The following is a 24,512-nucleotide window of genomic DNA, read 5'->3' as shown; positions in this document are numbered from 1 at the left end:
CCTTAATGAAAATCTCATGAAGTGTCAAATGTGAAGCTGGTCTTTAAATTAATTTTATAATTCTAGCTGATTCTCGTGTTTGCCAATGAGGAACTTTAATTTTATAATCAGGTAAATAAAAAACCCTGCAATAGACTGGTGCTTAGTCAAGAACTACTTCCTGTCTTGTACCTGATGCTATTGGGTTTTTCTTTGGTCTTCGAAACTGGAATAAACTGGTGCACAAAATGGATGAATGGGGCAAATGTAAGGATGTCTTAATTCTTGACAGTATTGTCCACATTGTGAATGCTAGCTTCTGAATCTAACTAGAAAGCTAATTAAGGCAGCCACTGTTCAAACTTGTGCCTTATCAGTTAATCTCAGGTAGTGTTTATTTATATAGACGAGACAGAAGATCTTAATTATAATCAGTACAGATCATGTTCTGGGATTTTGGTGTTGACAGGTCCTAAGCTAAAAAGCAGCCTTTTACTGAAAATTCACCATCTGAAAGGATGCCAGTGGTGTGGAGGCAGCTCAGGTGTAACGGGATCAAAGCCTTTTGCGTGCAGCACAATTGTACTGGCTTACCAGTGAAGTAAGATAAAGCAGACTCTCTACCACATTCACAATACTTTGTCAGTCTTTAACTACATAGATCTGTCCATTAAATGACCAGTCTTCATGGTGCTAATGACTGTTACATCTGAGTGAGAGAGATTCAAGACACAGTGTTTTGTAGGACTCATAGTTCATTCAAAAGGCACAGTCATTAAACAAACAGGTTGCTATCATTTCTGAGATCATTAAATCTATACTAATAAAAGGCAAAGCCCTCACTGACTCACTCATCACTAATTCTCCAACTTCCCATGTAGGTAGGAGGCTGAAATATGGCAGGCTCATTCCTTACAGGTTACTTTCAAAAGTTAAGCAGGTTTCATTTTGAAATTCTACGCATAACAGTCATAACGGTCGACAACGTCCGCCATATTAAACTTTTTTATTTATGGTGCCATCTTCACGAAATTTGGTAGGTGGCTTCCCTGTGCTAACCAAAACCGATGTACGTACTTATTTCGGTGGTATGATGCCACTGTCGGCCGCCATATTGAACTTTCCAACGGTCTTTGTTACTTATGGGCCCATCTTCAAGAAATTTGGTACGCGGGTTCCCAACGCTAACTGAATCCTGCTTACGTACATATATACAGTGCATCCGGAAAGTATTCACTTTTTCCACATTTTGTTATGTTACAGCCTTATTCCAAAATGGATTAAATTCATTTTTTTCCTCAGAATTCTACATACAACACCCCATAATGACAACGTGAAAAAAGTTTACTCGAGGTTTTAGCAAATTTATTAAAAATAAAAAAATTGAGAAAGCACATGTACATAAGTATTCACAGCCTTTGCCATGAAGCTCGAAATTGAGCTCAGGTGCATCCTGTTTCCCTGATCATCCTTGAGATGTTTCTGCAGCTTAATTGGAGTCCACCTGTGCTAAATTCAGTTGATTGGACATGATTTGGAAAGGCACACACCTGTCTATATAAGGTCCCACAGTTGTCAGAGCACAAACCAAGCATGAAGTCAAAGGAATTGTCTGTAGACCTCCGAGACAGGATTGTCTCGAGGCACAAATCTGGGGAAGGTTACAGAAAAATTTCTGCTGCTTTGAAGGTCCCAATGAGCACAGTGGCCTCCATCATCCGGAAGTGGAAGAAGTTCGAAACCACCAGGACTCTTCCTAGAGCTGGCCGGCCATCTGAACTGAGCGATAGGGGGAGAAGGGCCTTAGTGAGGGAGGTGACCAAGAACCCGATGGTCACTCTGTCAGAGCTCCAGAGGTCCTCTGTAGAGAGAGGAGAACCTTCCAGAAGGACAACCATCTCTGCAGCAATCCACCAATCAGGCCTGTATGGTAGAGTGGCCAGATGGAAGCCACTCCATTGTAAAAGGTACATAGCAGCCCACCTGGAGTTTGCCAAAAGGCACCTGAAGGATTCTCAGACCATGAGAAAGAAAATTCTCTGGTCTGATGAGACAAAGATTGAACTCTTTGGTGTGAATGCCAGGCGTCATGTTTGAAGGAAACCTGGCACCATCCCTACAGTGAAGCATGGTGGTGGCAGCATCATGCTGTGGGGATGTTTTTCAGCGGCAGGAACTGGGAGACTAGTCAGGATAAAGGGAAAGATGACTGCAGCAATGTACAGAGACATCTTGGATGAAAACCTGCTCCAGAGCGCTCTTGACCTCAGACTGGGGCGACGGTTCATCTTTCAGCAGGAAAAAGTGATGCGCTGTGAATACTTTCCGGATGCACTGTACGTCCATAGCCTGCAGCTCGATCGCCTTGTGAGGCGGTGTTGCGTCCCCCATCCCCACGCCTCCCACGTAGTTGGCTGCCTGCCTATATAAGACCGTCCGTCGCTCCGGTCTCTTCATTCCCTTCCTTGCTTCGCCACAGTATTCACGTCTCCCTGCTGATAACAGCCTTTTTATTTAATCCACAGCTTCTCCGCTGTTTTATTGTTCGTTTATTACGATTATAGTTATTGTGTAGGTATTTTAGACTTAGTTTACATTGTTCAGGTACCCATTTCCTTTATCATTCCAACTGTACCCCCATTAACATGTCTATCGAGGTGATCACCATTGATCAAAGAACTGTCACTTACCGAGTGGTTTCCATGCCCGGAGATGGCGCCTGCCTTTTCCATTCTCTGTGTTACATATTGCACGGCCATATCAGGCTCACTCTTGATATCCGGAGGAACATTGTGTCTTATGTATTGAATGACTGGGACAGGTTCAAGGTGTGGACTGATGACGGTACAGGAGATAATTATACTACACAGGAGCACTATAAGAGTGAAATGCATAAGCCCTTCACCTATGGTTCTGCATGTGAGTTGATGACTACCGCTGAATTGTTCGGTTGTCGCTTTCAAATGTACCGAAATGGCCAAATATTTTACACCTTTGGACAACCGCCAATACCTCTTAAACATCTTAGATTTACAGGTGACGATTTCAGTAGTGGACACTTTGATGTTTATGAATATTTCAACTCTCAAAAGCTGGATGCAAAGTTATCGATGAAACCGGTTGTATGCTTACAATGCTTGACAGATGCCGAATGTCACTTCAACACAACAAGTCCTGCAAATACTAACGTAATTGAAACAAACCATGAAACTCAAACCGATTATGATAGCAGCAATCCAAGCTGTGAGAAAACAGTAAAAAGGAGGCGTGTCAGACGTCGTGGTACATTTTGTGATGCAGCTAGACGGAAACAACTTTGTGACGCTGCCGCCAAATACTCGCAGGCAAATCCACAAGTTAATAGACACGCTGTAGCTAAATACTTGCAGGCAAATCCACAAGTTCATAGAGACGCTGCCGCTAAATATTTGCAGGCAAATCCACAAGTTAATAGAGCTTCTGTTTCTAGGTACGATCCCAATAATGAAAAGCGGCTCATATGAAAACAACAGGTTTGGCTCAAAAAAGCAGATTGTGGATTTGCGTACGACCCAAACATACATTATGAATCTGACAAAACAGTACACATTGGATCCATGGATGTTCACTGTGAGTATTGTCAAGCTCATAGGTGGAAATGCGAGTCTCCTGGTTTGTGCTGTAACGGTGGTAAAATCTCTCTCATCCCTTTACATAAGCTTGCTTCGCCGCTGCGAAGCGCGGGTATTTTGCTAGTATTGAAATAAAAGCCAAACGTTTTAGTTATTTTAGTTAGGCTGTCTATGAACGTATTTGCTATTTTTGACTTAAGGCTAGTGATGAGCGAATCCTGCTGAATTTGCTTTGACTCAAGTTTAGTAAAAATGTGGAAATGTTTAAGAATTTTGGCAAACTCAGCAAAATGCATTGAAGTTAATAGGAAAAGAGAAACCAAATTAGTTTTGAGCGTATTATATTTGTACAGTGGTCTTTCAAGTGTCCCTGGGTGCTTTGGAAGCTTCTGCCAACTACGCTGGACCGATTATTGAGGCCAAAAATGTGACTTTAGCTATGAGGCAGCATTGCTAACCACGGCACCTTGATGAGATAAGATTATACGCCAAGTTGTTTATCTCTTCCTGCATCTCCCAAGCTCCTATCACCACGACTAACTAATATTCACAGAGATTGTAATGCAAGAGATCAGTGTGATATTCTCGGGGGTATCATCCCTGTCACTACCCAATCTTCACTACATAGCAAAGAGCATAAAATGTTTAATCGAGCAGTGAAAACACAACTTACAATAATTCTATGCAGAACAGAAAAAAATTTTCATAATATTCTCATTATGGTCAATTTATCCATCCATCCATTGTCCAACCCGCTGAATCCGAACACAGGGTCACGGGGGTCTGCTGGAGCCAATCCCAGCCAACACAGGGCACAAGGCAGGGAACCAATCCCGGGCAGGGTGCCAACCCACCGCAGGACTGGTCAATTTATATACTCCTCAAATAAAAATACTTCAAGGATGATTCTTGTATTTTTTAACACATACAGGGTGGAAATCCAGGTTAATTAATAAGTGACATCATGTGTGTACAGGCAATAAATGATATGCATATATGCAAAGCAGATTGGGCAACACCATAAAATGTGAGGTGAAGTACGCTTACAAAACACATGCATATAAGTTCTGTATATGCGTGACACAAAAAAAGTTGCCTAAGCCTGTGTGAAGATCAAACAAAACAATGTCAAAGGGTTGAAATAAGACAATGAAAAACATGCAAGAAGTTGCGTTAACGTCTTATCAAACGTGAGCTCAGAATTGAACTGCCTCAAAATGGCTGAACTTCAGGTCATATGAGTTCCAAGCAGGAAGGGGCGGATCCAGGAGGGTGGATAATGGAAGTGACATCAGTGGTGGAACGGCCATCAATCTTCCATTCTGTACAGTTAGGAAGAGAGAAGGCGTTACAACACAGCACGAATCCCTGGCTCTTTGGGTAATTATTATAACTAGAGTCCTTAAGCTTTCCATCCATCCATCCATTTTCCAACCTGCTGAATCCGAACACAGGGTCATGGGGGTCTGCTGGAGCCAATCCCAGCCAACACAGGGCACAAGGCAGGAACCAATCCCAGGCAGGGTGCCAACCCACCGCAGTCCTTAAGTTTTCTCCCTACAAAATTGGCCAAGTAAGGTGAATGGTGAACCCAGCTAATTTGCTTCAAAAAACACTTTGGCAATATGCACCGATCAACACTACTTACAACCAATGCTTTTCTATTATTAAGACCTCAATGTATAGTACAGGTGATTTATACACGTGGGAGTTGTACTTAAATAAGAAGACCACTAACACATAAAATGGCCCCTGTGCATGCATTGATATACCTACAACCCTGCGTGTCCCAGCAAAAAGTAACAAAATGGGTGCAATTAATTTTTAAACAAACACCCAAGAAGAACAACGTTAAGAATGCAGAATCAAATGCCGGAAGGACTTTGTTGTCTACCTTCCTATAAGTTTTTCAGGACAGTCTGCAATGAAAACTTGCATTGCAGGGTGCTACAGTATATTAAATAAATGCACTTTTCATTGATTACAGAAATAGATAAATAATGCAAGATATTTAAAATCAATCTTTTAATTGTTTGAGCATCAATCTTTTTTTTTCTCTATGGTCCATACAGGCCACTCAATCCAGATTCCCTACAAAGCCTTTTCCGGCCTTGCCAGGTAGATAATAATACCCAATCAATTTGTTTTCTATGAACTTGTTCTGGGCCTAATCAACTGGAGTAGCTCTTTGACGTGTTTACTGTTGGGATTGGCAGACTATCTGCATATGAATTGCGCTGCTCTGGTTTTACAAACACAACTGAATGACAAGGTCTGCTCAAATTCAAAGCACCTTTGGCAAGCAGCCAGTGGGGGGGCAAGACGCAATGTAAGCAACGAGTGAAAGCAAACTGTGGTTTGCTGGCTTGAATTTATGTTGTGCTGTTTGCTAGCTGCCTGCCTTCAACTTTGATAATGCCTCCTGATTTTGTTCTCCTGGAATAAATTGAGAGGATAATATTGTTCTCTGTTTCACCATTCAGATACTGATAAGTGACCTCCTAATGTTTCTTTGCTGATTCCACCTTCATTCTTGTATCCTGTACGAATCATGTTTTAATAATTTAATTACATCCTGAAGGAGAGAATGACAATAATGCTGTATACTCTAGCTTTAGGTGGCACACACAGAAAGTTGGCTGGAAGCAACAAAAGGAATTAGTGGCTGTGTCTAATTTGTTGACTGATTAAAAATGTGCAAAAATGAAATGAGATGGATCTAAAGATGTGGTAATATGAATTCATCAAACTCAACTTAGAAACAGCCTTAACATAAGTTGTAAATTATATTTTAATGACATTTGATGTAGGAAACAACACTATCATTATGCATTTAGATTTCAACTCCACTTTTCCTACTATTGAGCACAGCATCCTTGAAGTTTTAAGGCAGTGCTCCATCATTCTCCTTTGCAATTAGTGATGGTGTCTCTTAGGCTTGTGTGCTGGGACCAGCTCTCTTCCCTGTTGCCTTTAAGAGATGCCATTTGAAACATATTATCTTTAATTTCTATGTGTCTTTTTAATTGGACCTATTTTAATTTTCTGAGAGTTTCTGTTTTATTTTACTTTGATATTTTGGACCCATTTTGGATTTTGAAGTAAGACAAATTCAAACTAGCAATGGTTTTTGGATTTAAATCAGCAGTATTTAAAGTAGTTAAGATATTTTGATGTCATTTTTTTTTCATTGACACCGCTATTTTGCGGCTACTGTTCAGAAACTTACCAGAAATGTGTTTTGCGTGTTACTGTATCATCCTTGCATCTCCTTCTCATCCAGATTAGTGATAACATCAGGAGTCACATGTATAAATGGTGTGTATGTACAAAAATGTTGCGTACGCCCATTTCCACACTCACATTGCGATGTATAAAAACTGAACTTGGCGTAAAGCCACGCACATTCTCACTCCAGCTCAAACCATAGTGTATGCATGCTTTTGGCTCAGTTTTGCAAACTGGTGGCACCCAGAGTCAAAGCAGTGCTACTATTCCTGGGTGTCTTCTCTTTATTTTTTTAGATTCACATCCTTGACGCTGCTTTATCAAATACACTCACGTCATCCGCATATTGTTTTTTAGTTTAAGGCATCTGATTGTAATCAACCTGTAACCATATAATGGTGCAAGGCATGGCCAAACTATTCCAAATACTATAGCTGCTTTAGCGTTGTAATTCTCAGTGCACCACTGAGTATTTTAACCCGCTGTATCTCAGTGTTGAATCACAGCTCTACAGCAGCTGATTGGAAAGCTCTATGGTAGATTGTGTCAAGAGAATTCTCAGGGTACAGCTCTTAGCACACGCTGCCTCAGCCATATGCACAGTCTGTTTGAACTTCTCCCGTTCAGCTAACGCTTCAGAGCCTTTTCTGCACGACCTTGCAATTCAGAAACAGTTTCCTTCCATGAGATATAAACATACTCAATCAGTCCACCAAGTGCTCCCGGTAGAACCGTTTGTACTTAGAAGTACAATTACCTCACTGTAAACTTGGATTACAGTTGTAATATTGCACAACCTGAGCAACTTATGCTTTCATATTGTATATTTTTCATTTTTTATCATATTATTATTATTTTTGTTGTTGTTGTTTTACCATTTTATAGGAAAATAAGTTTATGGGGGATTTGCATATTGAATCTCATTGTACCCTGCAATAACAATAAAGGAATTCAATTCAATTCGATAGAAGAGAGCACATATTTACAGATGATGATGACTGGATTCTAAGTCGATTTAGATTTCCAGGCTCTATCTTCTTTGAGCTCTTGATATCATTTTTCAGATGAAATGCAGTAAAGTGTATATATTACATAATACAGATACATTTTTAACTTCATTTAAATAATTTATATTTTTTTTTAAACGTGTGGACATGGTGGACAGTGGTAGCGATGAACTGGCGCCCCATTCAGGGATTGTTTCTGCCTCGCACTGTATGCTTGCTGGGGCTGGCATGACCCTGGATGGATAGATGAATAGAATAATTAAACATGTATATTTCAATGTTCCTTAAAAGTTTTGAAGAATCTGCATTCTCAGCTTACAGATGGCTTAACATCTATTACTGAGCAGATTGTGTAGCGATTGGTTACTTGGAGAAAGAGGAGGAAGGACAGGAATTGGGGGTTAGTACATTTGAAAGAGACAGTACTGCTGCCTTAAATTATGAAGGGTTGCGCATGGCGCAGCAAGCATCTTGCAGGAGGTAGGAACAATCTCTGGATGGGGTGCCAGCTCATCACTACCCCTGCACCACAGTGGCCCCCTGTTTAATACATGCTTTAATTCATTTCATCATGAAAATGATATCAAGTATACATCCTAGTATTTAAATTGTTCAGAGAGCTGCAATATCATGAATGTAATGTATTCTGTGTCCTGTCTGCGTAAGAGAAAGCCCGTTGAAGAAGCAAATAGTGATTCACACACATAGAGTACATAGAAGAACACATAGAAAATGAAGCATTTAACCTGATACTTTAGTTACAATGGGATTTGAGAAACAAGTAAATGAAAAGATTTTAAGATTAAGTTTATGATGTTCTACTTTAATGACAAAATAAACTATGTGATTAAAGTGGAAATTTTGATATTAAAGTTGACATTTCAAGCTTTTTTTCCCACTGTGTCCCTAAATTTTTTTCTTTTCTCTGTACCCTAATAAGCTTCCATATGACACTCAGATAGTGGGCTACGACTCGACTTTTCACGGCAACTATGATATCTGACAACTTCTTTTTTTATTTCGGGTACTATGCGACTTTCTGAACTTGAACTTTCGATCAACTTCCTTTTGTTGTTTATACAACTGCTTAAACCAACAAATAGTAAGTTTCCTTGCCTACACTTTGCATTCGCTGATATTCTTCTTTTATCCCTGTGCTTTTGCCACTGTCTTTTCACAGAACGCTGAACTTAAGGGAAATTTTATATTGATTGCATATTCAAAGAGGCATACTTCTGGGAGGAGTCTGGGAGGGGCGGAAGCGGAAGTGCGTGGAAGTTGGCTTACGCATGGTTTTCTGCATTTGAATTTTTTTGTGCGTATGCACATTTCCATTTTTGTCCGTACGCCATGTTTTAGTGTGAATTCTACACATGGCGTTATGCATGAGGCCCCTGATGTTTGTTTGGCGAATCTTTTTTAAAATGGCTTTAATGTATAAAGAACTTTTTCTTTGACTTAGACTTTTTGATACACATTTTAGTTTTGATGTTTTGATGAATAATAATAAAAACACTCCACCTTGCCTCAACTACCAAAATTGATTATGCACCTATTGAAACATACTTGTTTATTCTAAAGTGGAGTAATTTTATTATTTTGGGTTCACTTTATTCACTGTCACTCCTGTTGCTCATTTTCTTTCCCACAGTTTTAATCTCAAAGTGCTTTGCTGAAGTATTACAGCTTTATTTTTTCAGAGAGCCAATTTTCTCTGCCTTGCAATACTAAGCATCAGGATCAACAGCCTCTCTACTATGATAGGTGTCACTTCCACTAATCGGTAGTTGTACCATTGCCTAATTTTAGCCACGCTTTAAGATGGACTAGACACCCAGGTCTGTCTCTGAATGACCCAGCCTTTCCTATATGGCCCACTTTACCGTGTAGATACTGGATACAGGAACTGCTTTAGAAAAGCTGCAATGACATTTAGTGCCACCTGATGGTGTAATAACACATGCAAATAATCCTGTACATTAATAAAGTAAATGTTTTTACAGTTTCGATTTTCATGCAGCTACTAGTCATAGACAAGCATCTCAAAAGATTTACAAAGAAATTTAAATTATGTAAAAAAACTTACCACCTGAACTGTGTGATTCATGATTAACATCCCATCCAGTAAAATAAAATCCTTTCTTCATTCTAATAAAAGAATAAATGCCCAAAATAGTTATAACGTTTGATTTCTATTCCTTCCATCTTGATTGTTTCAGTCAAGGAAAATAAACTCAGACATATATACATTTGAACATCCAAGAGCAAAATGAATAGACTGTGGAATTTGTAACAAAACACTTGACTTTTAAACCTAATAATAGAGAAAAGCCAAGCAAAATGACACCTTTTATTGGCTAACTAGAAAGATTACAATATGCAAGCTTTCGAGGCAACTCAGGCCCCTTCTTCAGGCAAGATGATAAAAGGCCTGAGGTAATGCCAATAAAAGGTGTCATTTTGCTTGGCTTTTCTCTACATTCATAATGGCTAACACGGTACAACACCCTAGTACTACAAACCTAATAATAAAATTAAAATGTATTGAACTTAATTTCTTACTTAGGCAAAAGAGAGCTAACAAGATAAAATAAGTTATCTTTAAAAGAATTTTCTACCCAAAAATGATAGGACTCTTGACCAATGAATTATAGGTAGAGGCGAGACTTAAATTTAAAACATCTTTCCTGTGATGCTTTAGTTTTCCTCTTTATGGTTTGATTTGTTTACTCCAGGAGTAATTAGCAATATTTTACTAAAAAAAACATATGCATTGCATGTTTTGAGCAAACCACATGTGGATTATGCAACATGAGTAACATGAGATTTTTTCTCTTTTTTACGTGGATGTTTTTCATATTATCTGCAATTATCCACTAATGGATCCCATTCTATCAGAAACTTTGTTATGTCCTTTCACCATGATAACATGAGATTACATTGTGTTCTCAACCACCACTACAAACTACATGGGGTCTGTAAAATATTTAAATAATATCATTTGTGGGCAGAAAAAAAGCTCTAATTTCAGACCCAAGCTGGTTTTCATCCACAGCGGAATATGCATTGCTAACCTCTAGTACATGTTTTCTATTGTGGTGTTCATTTTACCACAAAGCTTAAGTCAGACAAAAATAATGCTCTGAATACATGTTCTTTAATGAATAGAGATGCAATTTAGGATTTTATTTTATCTTTTGTCCTATTTTCTACAGAATTAAACTTAAGCAGTTCTTACTCATACTTTAGTTAGCTTGGATGTTTGAAATTGCAACAACTTCCAGTATTATGTACTGTATACAGTGTATATATATATATATATATATATATATATATATATATATATATATTTGCAGCTGGAGATCCACGAAGGGAGAAAAAAGAATCACGTATCATAAAATAGTTTTTTTTTTTTATTCCTTAGCTTTCAACCCCTATCAGGGGTCTTCATCAGAGGATAATGCTTAGACTTACAAGAATCAAAGGCAATATATAGCAACACATTCAGTGGGGGGTGGGTGGAGGTGACTAAGTCAGTATGATCAAGGGGGGGGGGGGTTGTATAGTTTATTTATTGTGTACATGTTCTTCTTAAGTTGGCATATGCTGGATTTATGTCCAAGTGTCTGTTGATGGCGTTTTCATCTGATAACCAAGACCCGGCCAACTCTCTGGCACTTTTAGTACTGGCCTTAAATTTTACTTTTACGTTGTCCCAGTTGAATGTGTGTCCTGTCGATTTAGTATGTGCATAGATCAAAGATAGTGCGTCCTTTCTTCTGACGGCGTTGCGATGTTCCTGTACATGTGTTGAGATTCTTTTTGACGTTTGTCCTATGTATACCGCTGAGCAAGAATTGCATGGAATACTATAAACTGCGTTTCGTGTTTCGGCTGTCGATTTCTTGTTTTTAGCATTAAACAGGACCGTGCGCAGATTGTTCGTGGGTTTATGTACTATTCTGATGCCCCAGTTGGTCAGGGTGCGTGCAGTGCCTTCTGACACATTATGGTGATAAGGGAGTGAGTGCCAGGTGGGGTGGGGGTTCTGATTTAAGTCGATTGTTTGCTGATTCATTTGGCGTCTGCTGTGTAGACTCCGATTAATGAATGTTTTTGAGTATCTGTTCGAGGTGAAAAGGTGGAAGAGATAGTGTCTCTCATTAATTTTTGTTTCCTTGGTATTACAATGAGTGTGGACTCGTTGGATATATATATATATATATATATATATATATATATATATATATATATATATATACACATATATATATATATATATATATATATATATATATATATACATATACACACACACATCAGAAATCCAAAACCAAAAAAGTCAAAATGTTACAGCCTAAATAAATCTACTTCTGTCTCTATAATGGTCAAATAAGTCTCAGATGATTTTACAATATTTAAAATTTTTATGCATAGAGAAAAAAACAGAAAATGAAAAGTCAAATCCCCAATAATCAGACTCAATATTTTTCAAAATAATAATTGCTGTAACAACCGGGTCAAACAGACTCAGTGAAGGGGCACCGCAGACAAAGAGCACAATTCAATGTCCCAGCAGCTCAACTGGAGCTTGAAGAGACCTGCACAGAAATCCAGGGGGCTGTACTGCATGATTAGGGGGCCCCTTCCCCCTTGGCTCAACTATTAAAATACAATAGAGTAAACATAAAACAGAAACATCAATTAAAATTAAATTAAATTAAAAATTGAACATTGAACATTTAACTAATAAAATACTTACATGAATTTGTTAAAAAGAACAAAAAGAAAACATATTATAATAAATAAAACCAAAAAAGGCAAAAATAAAGCTAAATAAAAAGTAAAACTAAAGGAAAAGCAGAACCCTGGTAACTTCCTAACACCTTTTGTCTGTTATGGTTCAGCCAGGGTTATTGCCTGGGTTATTAAGGGTTATTAGGACACAGATGGTGTCCTGGAGGATCTCCCAGATCTGGACTAGGGCATCACTGAGCTCCTGGACAGTCTGAGGTGCAACCTGGTGGCATCGGATGGACCAAAACATAATGTCCCAGAGGTGTTCTATTGGATTTAGACGAGCATGGGGGCCAGTCAATGGACAAACTGACAATTTAATTGATCTAATAAAACCAGCATATGATGATAGACAAGTGTGAGAACTGATAGAGGCGAATGCCAAAAACTGGGAAGGAGCGACTATCCAAATATTGAATGAGCATTATGTAAATAAACTAACAAAAATTGAGAAAGAGATTGAACAGATCATTTCTGAAGATATGCAGTAGCATAAATGCTGGCAGCCTGCCACTATTTGGTTAAAAAATAGATAGAAATATACAGAACAAAACACTCTGATAACTGAACTAACTGGTAAACTGGACAATCTATAGACTGAGATGGCAAAAACCCAAATGCTCTTACAAGAGATTGAAGCTAATTTAAATAATAAAGAGATGAGAACCTTGAAATCTGGACCAACAAATTCCCCACAAATTCAAACTCAATCTATTTTAAAACTTACTCTGACATGGGCACAAGTTGTAGCAAAGAGCCCTTCACAAACCCAACAGGATATAGAAATCATGGTATATTCCTAAGGAACATAGGATAGAAACAATCCAGCCAGTGCTACAACCTTAAAATAAGAATTACTCTCCATTACCTCAAAGAATAATAAACAAACCTATAAGACAACAAACAGAGATAACTCCCATAAATAACAGTTAGAAATAGATGAAGAGGAATCAGAAGACTTTGAAATAATTTATCTGTCTGATCCACATAATGTATCTACTCCTAAAAAAATCAATTCAATTAATTCAAAAATTAATTAAAATTCAATTAAACCAAAAATATTTTTTAAATACAGAAACAAAAAGATGAACAACAACAAACAAATAAAATACAGGGAGAAAGAGAAATTGAAATTGAGGAAATTATTTCAATTCAGTCCTTAGAGGAGGATAAAAGAAAAGACAAGCTACAAATGTCAAACAAAAGAAACCAAAAAGCTATTTACTGAAACAAGAAAAATAAGTTCAGAAAATAAAACAAAGAATTTGAGTAAGAAAAAGATAAACAAATACAAGTTCAAAAGAAACCTATAATACCTATAACAATATAGAATAAGGTACAACAAAAAATTGGGGATATAATGATACATGCCCCTCCTGAAGACTTGGAAGATTTAAACTTTAATCTAACCTTGGACCCTGATTCAGAAGGATTGCAAGTAGACAAAGAGACAGGAAAACTATTGTGTTCAGATTTAGATATTCCTATGGAGACTGAAGTACATTCTAACCAAACCCAAGTATAGAAACAAATAACTTCAACAGCAACTAATCCAGAAGCATTCATAATTGACTTTGAAGGCATAGGAACTCCATTTACAATAGAAGAGACACAACAACCCCTTAAATCACAACAACAACAACACCCAGAACCAGAATCTAATGTAACATTTTATCCTACAAATCATGGTATATCAAGAAGAAAAAATGTGGAGTGGACTCTGGAAGTTAGAAAAACTAACATAATAATTGGGGATTCTAATTTAAAACAAATGAATGGACATCATCACAAGAATTTACAAATAGACTTTTTTTCCCTGGCGCTAGAATTGCCAATTTTATATCCATCTTCAAAAAGATCTAGCCACCAAATAACAAAGTTGATAACCTTATCCTGTCCATAGGTATAAACAACAAAGATGTTTTATATGCAGAAACCATTATGTAACAAATTCAGTCTATGCTCAGAATTGCATCCAAGATCTTTCCTTGAGCAACCATTATGATACAGGAGTTAAATTACTCAAGTCAGTTGAACACAGAAATAACAAATGATTTTGGAAGATTTCAATAAATATGTAACCCAATATACAAATCACATTTCTAAATTACCAGATGAAGAATTCATACTACAAAAGGATCAAATACATTGGACCAGATCCACACACAAAAATGATTTGGCTTAAAGCTTTAAACTATAAATAGATAGAGCAAAAGCATTACAACAAAACATAGAAATAAAAAATAACATTTTAAACCTTTCTAAATGGTTCATTCTAACCAAACCACAAAAATCTCTTTTATCTAAAGGCCTAACATTTGTATCTACTCCAAAAACAAGTAATAAACCAATGGACAAAACAATAGCAGACTTAGAAGAACTTCACAGAAGGATCAAATTAATAAATTATTATCAAGACAAACATAGTAGACAAATGCCCTTTTGTCCTAAATCAAATTGGACACCTGAAGATAAGATATCAATTCAAAAGTGAAAAAATGAATAACTGAAAATATCAATTCTATTTGCTGACCAAGGGTATAGCTATGGGGAAGACGTTTGCCCCGGCGTATGCCAATTTATACTTAGCCAGTTGGGAACAAGAAATCAATGCAACCTTGAAATATAAACCAGAACTATACTTAAGGTTTCTAGATGATATCTTTGGAATTTGGGACTATGGACTGTTAGAATTTAATAAACATTTACATAAGCTAAATACCCAATGGGAAAATATTAAGTTAACAGCTAAAATGAATAATACCTCAGTTCATTATTTAGATATAGAGGTATATAAAGATAATAACAAACTACAGACTAAGGTATACTTTAAAACAACAGATACACATGTACTATTGCATAGGGACAGTTTTCACCCAGTACATACCCATAAGGATTTGCTCATCATATGAAGAATTTCAAAAATCTACTAAAATACAAAGCTCTTCAGACTAGAGGTTATAGTAGAACACTACTTAGAAATACCATCAAGATTTACCAAAATCAGCAAACCAGACAAAAACAAAAAAAAATTATGCCTTTAATTTGTACATATAATAATTACAGTAAAGAAACAAATAGGATTATCAAGAAACAGCACAAAAAAATTACAACAGGATTATACTGTCTTTAACCCTTTAACCGCCAACTCCCTAAATATTCCCCACGCCAGGCGAAATCTGAACAATTTTCGTTTTTTTACTTTTTTACATTTTTTTTACATTTTTTACATTTATTCAAGCAGTATTGACCACTAAATGTTGTGCAAGTTGCCAGTGTATACACGAAATCTATAAATGTAACCTGAATTCTCAGCTAAGCAAAACATCTTGATACCAAACCGTGCCCTTTTCAATGGTAGATACTGTCGAAACTGTAAGCGGCCCTTCCACGACAATAAACTTTCATCAACTGCAACTGACGGTCCTGGCATGTAGGGCAACTGAAATGCTTCAAATAAATGATCAATCAAAGGACGTAGCTTGAACAAGTGGTCGCGGTTTGGATCTTTCTTATCTGGCTCGTTTCTGTTGTCATTCAAATGAAAGAATTTCAGCAGCAAAGAGAATCGGTTACGTGTCATGACAGCTGCAAAAATAGGTGTTGCATACATAGGATCTGTAGACCAGTACATCTCAATATCTGGTTTTCTGATTATTCCCATCAACATCAAAATCCCAATGAATTTTTTCATTTCGTTTTCATCAGTGTCAAACCAAGCACGAACACGGGAATGTGGAGATAAATTGGGATTTTTCTCAATAAACTGTGCTGCATACAGATTTGTCTGATGAACAAAATGTCTGATCAAATCAGGTGACACAAACAGCTCATAAAACTGCTCAGCAGTGTAATTGTTTACATCAACAATAAAGCCAGACGTTCCCTCAAACGAATGCAGAAAAGGTAGTTCACCACGGGCAGCAGCCCAGCTGAGATGCTGGGGATACACCCACTCAGCGCCGTCATCCGATGTGTCTTCATTCACAGTATCATGCAGCGCACGTTGCTGTTCATCACTGTCACTAAAATCTTCTTCAGAACTGCTACAATCATGATCAGAACTGTCCAAAATCGCCTGCAAAGCCTCACTTGAAGTCAGTTTACGTTTCGCCATATTCACAGCTGTTACATGCGAATCACGTCACATGACCGGCCAAAACAACCACAGACTTGTCGAAATACAACGTAGTAATAATACCCACGCCAAACCGTCAGTTATACTACTTGCCAGGCATTCATATAACCACAGGCAAATGTGCCGGATAATTCCGGCAGTATGGCGTTAGCAATAAAACAACGGTGCCGGATATATCCGGCAGAGGGCGGTTAAGGGGTTAAAGGCCACACTTTGGTTGCAGCCTACAAGAAAAACAAAAGCCTGAAGGATCTCTTAGTAACCAGTTAAATGCAATGTACAAATAGAATGATTACAGGTAATCTCAGTAAACAATATTGGGATTCTATAGGACAAATAAGAAGTAATCAAATCAGATTAAACAAACCTATTATTCAACATAATTACATGGACACAGAGAACTGTGTATATTATATCAATGCAAACATTGCACAAAACTATATATAGTTGAAACAAAAAATAAACTGAAATGGAGAATTTATCAACACCGTACCAATATCAGAACAAACAAAATAAAAACACCTTTAACTAAACACTTTAACTATATAGGAACATAATATTTTACAACTGGAATCCTAGAATGGATTCATACTGGAATACAAAAACTATGGATACACAAACTTCAAACAAAATACCCAAAGGGTATATATATTCAATCTAATAACTTAAACAGAAAGATATATATCATCTCAACTAAGAAAAGTCAAAAGCAGAGCAAAAAAACTATTTACCTGTGACCTCTGGGCAGTTAGGCCTAGTTATAAAAGGCTTCACACCCAGATATACAGATACTTTTTGTTCTACAAAAGCCTGGGCCCCTTTTTTATTTCTGTGTAGGCCAACGCCTGCATGTGGAGTTTGGGATCATGTCATCTGGGGTAAAATCTTACTTGTGGATTTTTTCTTCAGTTCTTGAGTGGACCCATTTTCATAACTCCATTCACATGGTAAAACAGTGACCCTATGCTGGCTCTTCCTCACCACTGAAATATTGTTCTGTTGTTGCCAAGAAAGAAGCCTGATCTTTTTGGGTTATTTGCCCTTACCAGGCGGAGAGGCATGACTGATCTATATACACGATATATTTTTTCATATATTTTGTGTTAAAGACCGTAGTCTTTGGTGTATATTCATAAAGCACCAAGTAGGTTTATTTTGAAAAGGCGAAATCACATCTCACATTTCACATTCTCTACAGCACATACAAATCAGCGCTATAATGGTAAACAAATGGACCTGATCAGACTTCCCTGTCCACCGTAACAGTAATTTTGTTGTGACCTGAGCTTATTTCTTCAAACTCAACCTAAATTGTCATGTTCCTAACCCTACCCTGGACAGTAAACCCTACAATGCCACAGAAAACAAAAAATAATTTTCCCTCGTAACGACAGCTCACAGCAATAGGTGAAGATAAGAAGAAGGGTGTAGATTAAAAATTAAACTGAAATCTTCCAAAATGACGTATTACCACTGCATGCATCCATTCTTCTACTCACCCTTATTATCCTTCTTGGGAAAGACCATTTTTTGCCCAAAATAGAATAATGACCTCAAGTTTATGATATGAATTCTCATCTTAATGACATTTCAAAGCACCAGAGAATCAGAGTCAGTGAGAGTTTTTAAATATTTTTAATAAACATATGGTTGTCTCTCACCTTTATTTGCTTCAAGATCCAGCTATGCTGAAAATCACGTACTTAGGAGATGACCTACTTCAAAAGTTCTGGTTCCTCCTGCTGCATGGACACTTGACATTTGGATTTCTGAAGCTTGGGATAACTGCAGCCTGAATTAAGAAGATGAATCTGTTTAAAATAATGGCGCATGTACATAAGAATTAGAATAGAATATAACTTCAGAGAAAATTGTAATTAATAATGGTAATAATAATATTTGTTTCTGTAGTATTTGCACTGACTTTTGCTTGAGTTGGGGACTGTAGTGGAGTGAGGGATTTTTAGAAATCTGAAACGTCTTACTTCCGTCCATCCACCCCACCATTTGTTTTTGAGCTCACAGTCCACACAAATTAAAAAGCCAGGCTGCTTTTCAAGTCATCAGAGAACCATTCATTGAAAACCAAAGCTAAACCCAAATGGATTTGACTTCAAAATGTTGTCAAGGCCTTATGCAAGAAATACAAGGAAGCTTGATGGTCAGTGCAGGCTGCCAGTGTTGAGGAAGTGACTGTCAGTTCTGATCTCTTTACTGTTTACTCAACACTACCCAGTCTAAAGCCATTTCAGTTCCATTCAGAGAGAACAATGAACCTAAGGCTACAAGATCCATTGACTCAATAGGAAGACCATTTTCAAAACACTACTCAGCTAGGTAGGCAGCACGGTGGCGCAGTGGTAGTGCTGCTGCCTCAGTAAGGAGACCTGGGTTCACTTCCCGGGTCCTTCCTGCATGGAGTTTGCATGTTCTCTGCGTGGGTTTCCTCCAGGTGCTCCGATTTCCTCCCACAGTCCAAAGACATGCAGGTTAGGTGCATTGGCGATCCTAAATAGTCCCTAGTGTGTGTGTATGTGTGTGCCCTGTGATGGGCTGGCGCCCAGCCTTGTGCCATGTGTTGGCTGGGATTGGCTCCAGAAGACCTCTGTGTTAGGATATAGCGGGTTGGACAATGACTGACAGCTCAGTTAGATTAGATTAGATCAACTTTATTCTTCCCAGGGAAAATTTAGATGCACACATAGAAACATCAAAAAAAAAAAAAGATACAGACTTACAAGACAAAATAATGCAATAAATAAATAAGTAAAAATTGTGAAGAAATAGCAAAATGAACACAATTTAACTTAAAAAAAAAGTATAAGTAGTTAGTCTTGGATGCAGTGAGGAAGTAATGAATTGCCTAATGGCAGTGGGCAGAAAGGATCCACATAGGCACATCTTAGCACACCGTGGAGGAATGACCCTGTATCTAAAAGTTCTCTTGGAGATGGAGGGCATTTTTCATGAAGACATTACATTTTGTCACAATTCTCTTTTATACAACAGTTTCCAGTGTGTTCAATTAACCTTGTGATGGAGCAGGCTTTCCTGAGAAGTCTATTTGGGTATTTTGCATGTTTTAAAATCAAGTTGCTTCTCTAGGAGACCTCATTGTAGAACAATACAGTACATTGGCTAATAAGGACAAGTAAAACATTTCCAACAGCTTGCTGCATACATTAAAAATCTCCTTCTTTAAGCTCAGACAAAAATTTTCTACCACATACATCTGTTCTTCACCTTGAGAAACGACTCCCTTTTAGCAATTGTGAGATTTGAGGAGCTATAACGAGGCAGAAGCCACTGGACTTGTGATATCAATCCTGAACTGGACAGTGAAAACATTATTGTGCCTTAGCTACAAAGGCGCGTTGAGGCTGCCTGAGATGCCAGGGTCATTCTGTCCAAATGGTAAAAAATGTTACCTTGATTGATCACAACACCTACAGAGGCAAAAATGGTGAAATGTATCAACATAATTGTCCTTTGTTGTAGCTTTTGCTGAGTAAAGCTGCATTTCTGGACTAATCATTTAGCAAGGTTTTTTTTTTCAAAGATATTTTCTAAAACAATACACAGCATGCAGTAAATATTCACTGGTGTGTTGGATAATGAATCAATCATTCCTGTACAAGACTTTCTCTGACTTGCATTTGTATTTGCTCTGCAGAATGTATTCTCTGTCTTGAAAATACCCACCCATCAATATACCTAACCTGCTTAATCCAAGTCTGATGTTTCAGGAATACAGAATTGGGTACAACGCAGACATTAACCTAATTTATCACAGGACATATACTGTATACACATACAAACAAACACACATGTGTGTTTACATCACTATCAAGTAAAACAGAACATCTTCGAACCATAAAAGAAAAACGCAAATGAATCCTCAAAAACCATATAAACAGAGTCCAATCTGGGATTCGAACCCAGGATTCTAGGGGGTGTGAGGCAGCAGCAGTACACACTGCAACACCTTTAAGAGGCTTTATTTAAATTCAAAAGCAAAATTAGTTCAACTGGGAGATAAAATAACATTTTATAAACATTTGCATCCTGAATTCTTTGCAAGCTGCTTTATTTTCTGGAACAACAAAACATGTGCTCCTAGGTCCACTATATTCCTCTCTTGCATGCAGAAAACAGTAATTGAAGAATGAAGCCAACCATTAAAATAAAAGGATTTCAGTGAAAGCCTGCCACTGCTGTGTCGGCTTAGGACTAAAAATGGACACCACTGGGATGCAAGTACTTAATTACAATAGCAGCATATCCAGCCAATAATGTTGTTTGCTCCAAACAGGCAAATTAGTCCTGTTCCAATGACAATAGCTTAGGGGCAGACATTTCTAATTATTAGTAAGAAAGGGGCAAAAGCAATGGACTGAACCTAAATGGCCACTGTTTAATTAAAAAAAACGTTAAATAACTACTTTCACATGTAAACATTGCATTGTTTTTCAAGCGAGTTAGCAATAAAATAAATATAAAGGTGAGAACAAGTCATGTATATCATTCAGAGTCAAGCAGCATTCATTGTGTATTTATCTGCATGGAGAAATAGAGGGGTATCTGGCATCGCCCGGGTTGGACTAAAGTGCAAGTGTGGTCACTAAATAAATTCTTTAGTGGTAAAAATGTTGGCCCCAAACCAAATGTTCAATGAATAAACTCACCTTCTAGATCAACTTTCCCTACTTGTGCCAAGTTCCAAAATGCTTCCTAGGGGCACTTCCCTCATAAAGCACAACTGCGGTCACTAAATAAAGTTCCCCAAGGGAAACCAGCTGCTCCTGTTTGGTCCTATTTTTGTTCTTTACATCCTCCATGTTTAGCTTTCCAAAGTCTCCTTTATAAACGTGTGGTACAGGTGGGCTCTGCCTTAGTTTATCAAAGAGCAACAAGGAAACCAGCTGGGCTGATTGCGACCTCACATGCAGACATGTCTGGCCAATTTCCTCATTAACAATTCTGGGGTCACACACTTCATATCTGAACACACCTACACCCATGGAGCCCGAACCCTGTTTCTATTTTAAAATTCGCACAATGCCAAGGACCCCTTACTCACTTCACCAAACTTTGGTGTTCTCCTGCACAAATGGGGAACCCGTGCAAAATTGGCAAAGATAAGTTCAACAGAGTCGATTTGCCTATCGGAAAAGCAAACAAATGCACATTCAGCTTTATATTTTTACATTTACATTTATTTGCTTAACAAACGTTTTTACCTGAAGCGAGTTACAAAAGAGGTCAATATATTTGAATAAATAGAGAAAAACTTTTTTAGAAATTCAACATGGCTAAACACAATCCATGATTAGAGAAAAAGGTGTATGTAATCTTAGACAAAAGATGTAATCCTGCGAGACAATACCAAATTAACTGAGAAGAAAATGCTGTATGTACCTTCTGTTTTTGCTGCTACAAAACTTTGTGCGTGTTGATGCTAATATCCTCATCTTACCGTATTCGTGTTGCCTGATGGGAAATTGTAGCCCTCACCTTGGTGCTGTTTTTGAGTTGCCATCCTCCTATTATAACCCCTATTCCCAATGCGATACACAGCCTATATTTTAATTTAGACCAACGGAAAGGCAGATGCAAAATTTTGTAAAAATCGGTTTAGCCATTTTAGCACAATTAGTGAAAAACAAACAGACACCCAAATGGAAATGACTGATTAGTTTACAGTATTTATATAGATACTGTACATACAGATAGAAAAAGAAACACACCATATCTTGTGGTTTGAGACTGTAGATATAGTTTGTGTACTTTTACAAACCTTTGTCAGTTTTTTTCATACTCTTGACCATAAATACAGCTTCTGCAATGTGTCATTGCAACTTCCTGAGCATATGAAAGCTTATCAGATACACTTTTACTCAAAGTGGTCCAGGTGAAGCGACATCTGACAGAGTCAATTTTGAAAAGGCCTTACTTCAAAGTCAAAGCAAAACAAAGGACTTATTCATTTTTGTACACATTTCATAATGCCTCTAATGACGCTAGAGGAGAGGGGCAACCAGCTTGCTACAAACAAGCATGTCAAATACCAGCATTGGCAGAGACTGTGAACTAAGGTGCTCCCTTATATACCAAATGTAGTCAAGGTACCAGGAGACCATATTGCCTTTGACTGGAGATGCCAAAACAGTACTAACACGTCAGAGTGGTTCATCTGAGAGATCTCATACTGCTGCTGTAACTGCTGATCGATACAATGCCCAAGTCAATGACAGGATAGGCTCCATGCTACTGGGCTGAGAACAAGACAACTTTTCAGAAGCCCTCTGCTCACATCTACACAATCTGACCATACAGAAGGACAGGGCCGGGTTTCACACAGCAGCTGTGGTCACAAATGTCCTGAGGAATGCTGCTTTGTATATGGTGCCTTGGCCTGGCTTCTCTCCTTTCCTTAAACCCTACAGAGCACTTTTGGGATGCCCAGGGTAACAATACTGTTAGACATGACCACCTGCCTACAAATAGGTAGCAACTTGGACTGCAGAATTAGAGTTTAGGGGCTCTGCAACTGAGGTATCAGACACTGGTGGCTACATGATGCGGTCATTCAAGATGCTCATTTAATTGTTTTTTCACTGTTTTGTTTTCTTATTATTGTAATTCGTCATTTTTATTTAAGCAATAACATTATCATTTTGTTTTTTTTAACATCAGTATATAATATATATACATATTTACTAAACGCATTTAATATAAATAATGTATTCAAGATATTCCAGAATGAATAAAACTGAATGGAAAAGCACCACAGTGATGAGTGACATATTAGCTGAACTAATCCATCACATACACACATTTTCATTACCATATAGAACAGTAAAATACATCCTTTCAGTTTCTGACTCGTAATCAAGAATAGTACAATACATCCTATGAGCTCCTGACTTTCTGATTTTCTTCTTTGTCATAAAAAAAACTTTTTTACAACACTTGCTAGGAATAAAAGGAAACTGTAAAATGAAAACTAACTAGTTATTCTGCAGATATACAATACTGGATTATATAAATAATTCCTATCAAAATACAGAACAGAGTCTAATAGAGAATTTGAGGTGAATGAAAAGCTGTAGGTGCAATGAAAAGCCCGTTCAGTTAACAAAATACCCTACCTTGTCACTGTGAGATCTGCCTTCTCAATGGAGCCACTTCTTTGCAGTTGCTGGTTCCTGGCAAGATGAGCAAGAGATATCTGTTCCGCTCTTACATTTACATTAGTAAGCAATGATGTTGACATAATATTTTCACTCCCCCGTGTGTAATTATTGTAACCAGGAACTGTTTTACACTTCGCTTCACTACCTTTCCTCATACCTGTTAAAAGTGTGGAACAAAGAGTTTCCCTGCACAAAGCAAACAAACCTTGTCTAAAGCCTGTTCCAGCTTCTTTCCAATTAATCTTTGAGCTTCAAGTTATAGAAAAAAGCTCAGAAAGCAACTCCCAAAGTAAGCACTGTTATTTAGTGAGCACACTTGAAATGACTTTCTTCTTATAAGTGTTTCTAAACACAGGGTTTCTGCTTCCATGTTGCAATCAGTATGTTTACTTTCCCCCAGTAATTGTCTTCTTTCATGTCCTGGTCTACTGGCTTTTGCAGAGTTGTTGCTCTGGAGATTGTTTCCAATAGTAAAGCTGTAGTGTACAGTAAGGTGAAGCTCTTAGTGTGCCATTAAAATGTATAAATGCTATCTAAGTACAGTTTATAGTCACAG

General features: G+C 37.6%; 1 protein-coding gene across 1 annotated transcript in view; it reads right to left on the bottom strand.

The window, feature by feature from the left end:
* Positions 1-24,172, bottom strand: part of LOC114658516 (uncharacterized) — a 39,910-nt gene extending 15,738 nt beyond the window's left edge. The window contains exons 1-3 of the mRNA XM_028810577.2: positions 23,912-24,172; positions 18,422-18,552; positions 9,912-9,973 (exon numbers count right to left, since the gene is read on the bottom strand). Of these exons, the coding sequence (XP_028666410.1) occupies positions 9,912-9,972 (61 nt within the window). The 5' untranslated portion in view covers position 9,973; positions 18,422-18,552; positions 23,912-24,172. The remainder of the gene's footprint in view (positions 1-9,911; positions 9,974-18,421; positions 18,553-23,911) is intronic.
* Between the last annotated feature and the right edge of the window lie 340 nt (positions 24,173-24,512).

This window comes from Erpetoichthys calabaricus, chromosome 10 (genome assembly GCF_900747795.2).
Source record: "Erpetoichthys calabaricus chromosome 10, fErpCal1.3, whole genome shotgun sequence".
Lineage (NCBI taxonomy): Eukaryota > Metazoa > Chordata > Cladistia > Polypteriformes > Polypteridae > Erpetoichthys > Erpetoichthys calabaricus.
This window is presented reverse-complemented; position numbering and strand designations above follow the sequence as displayed.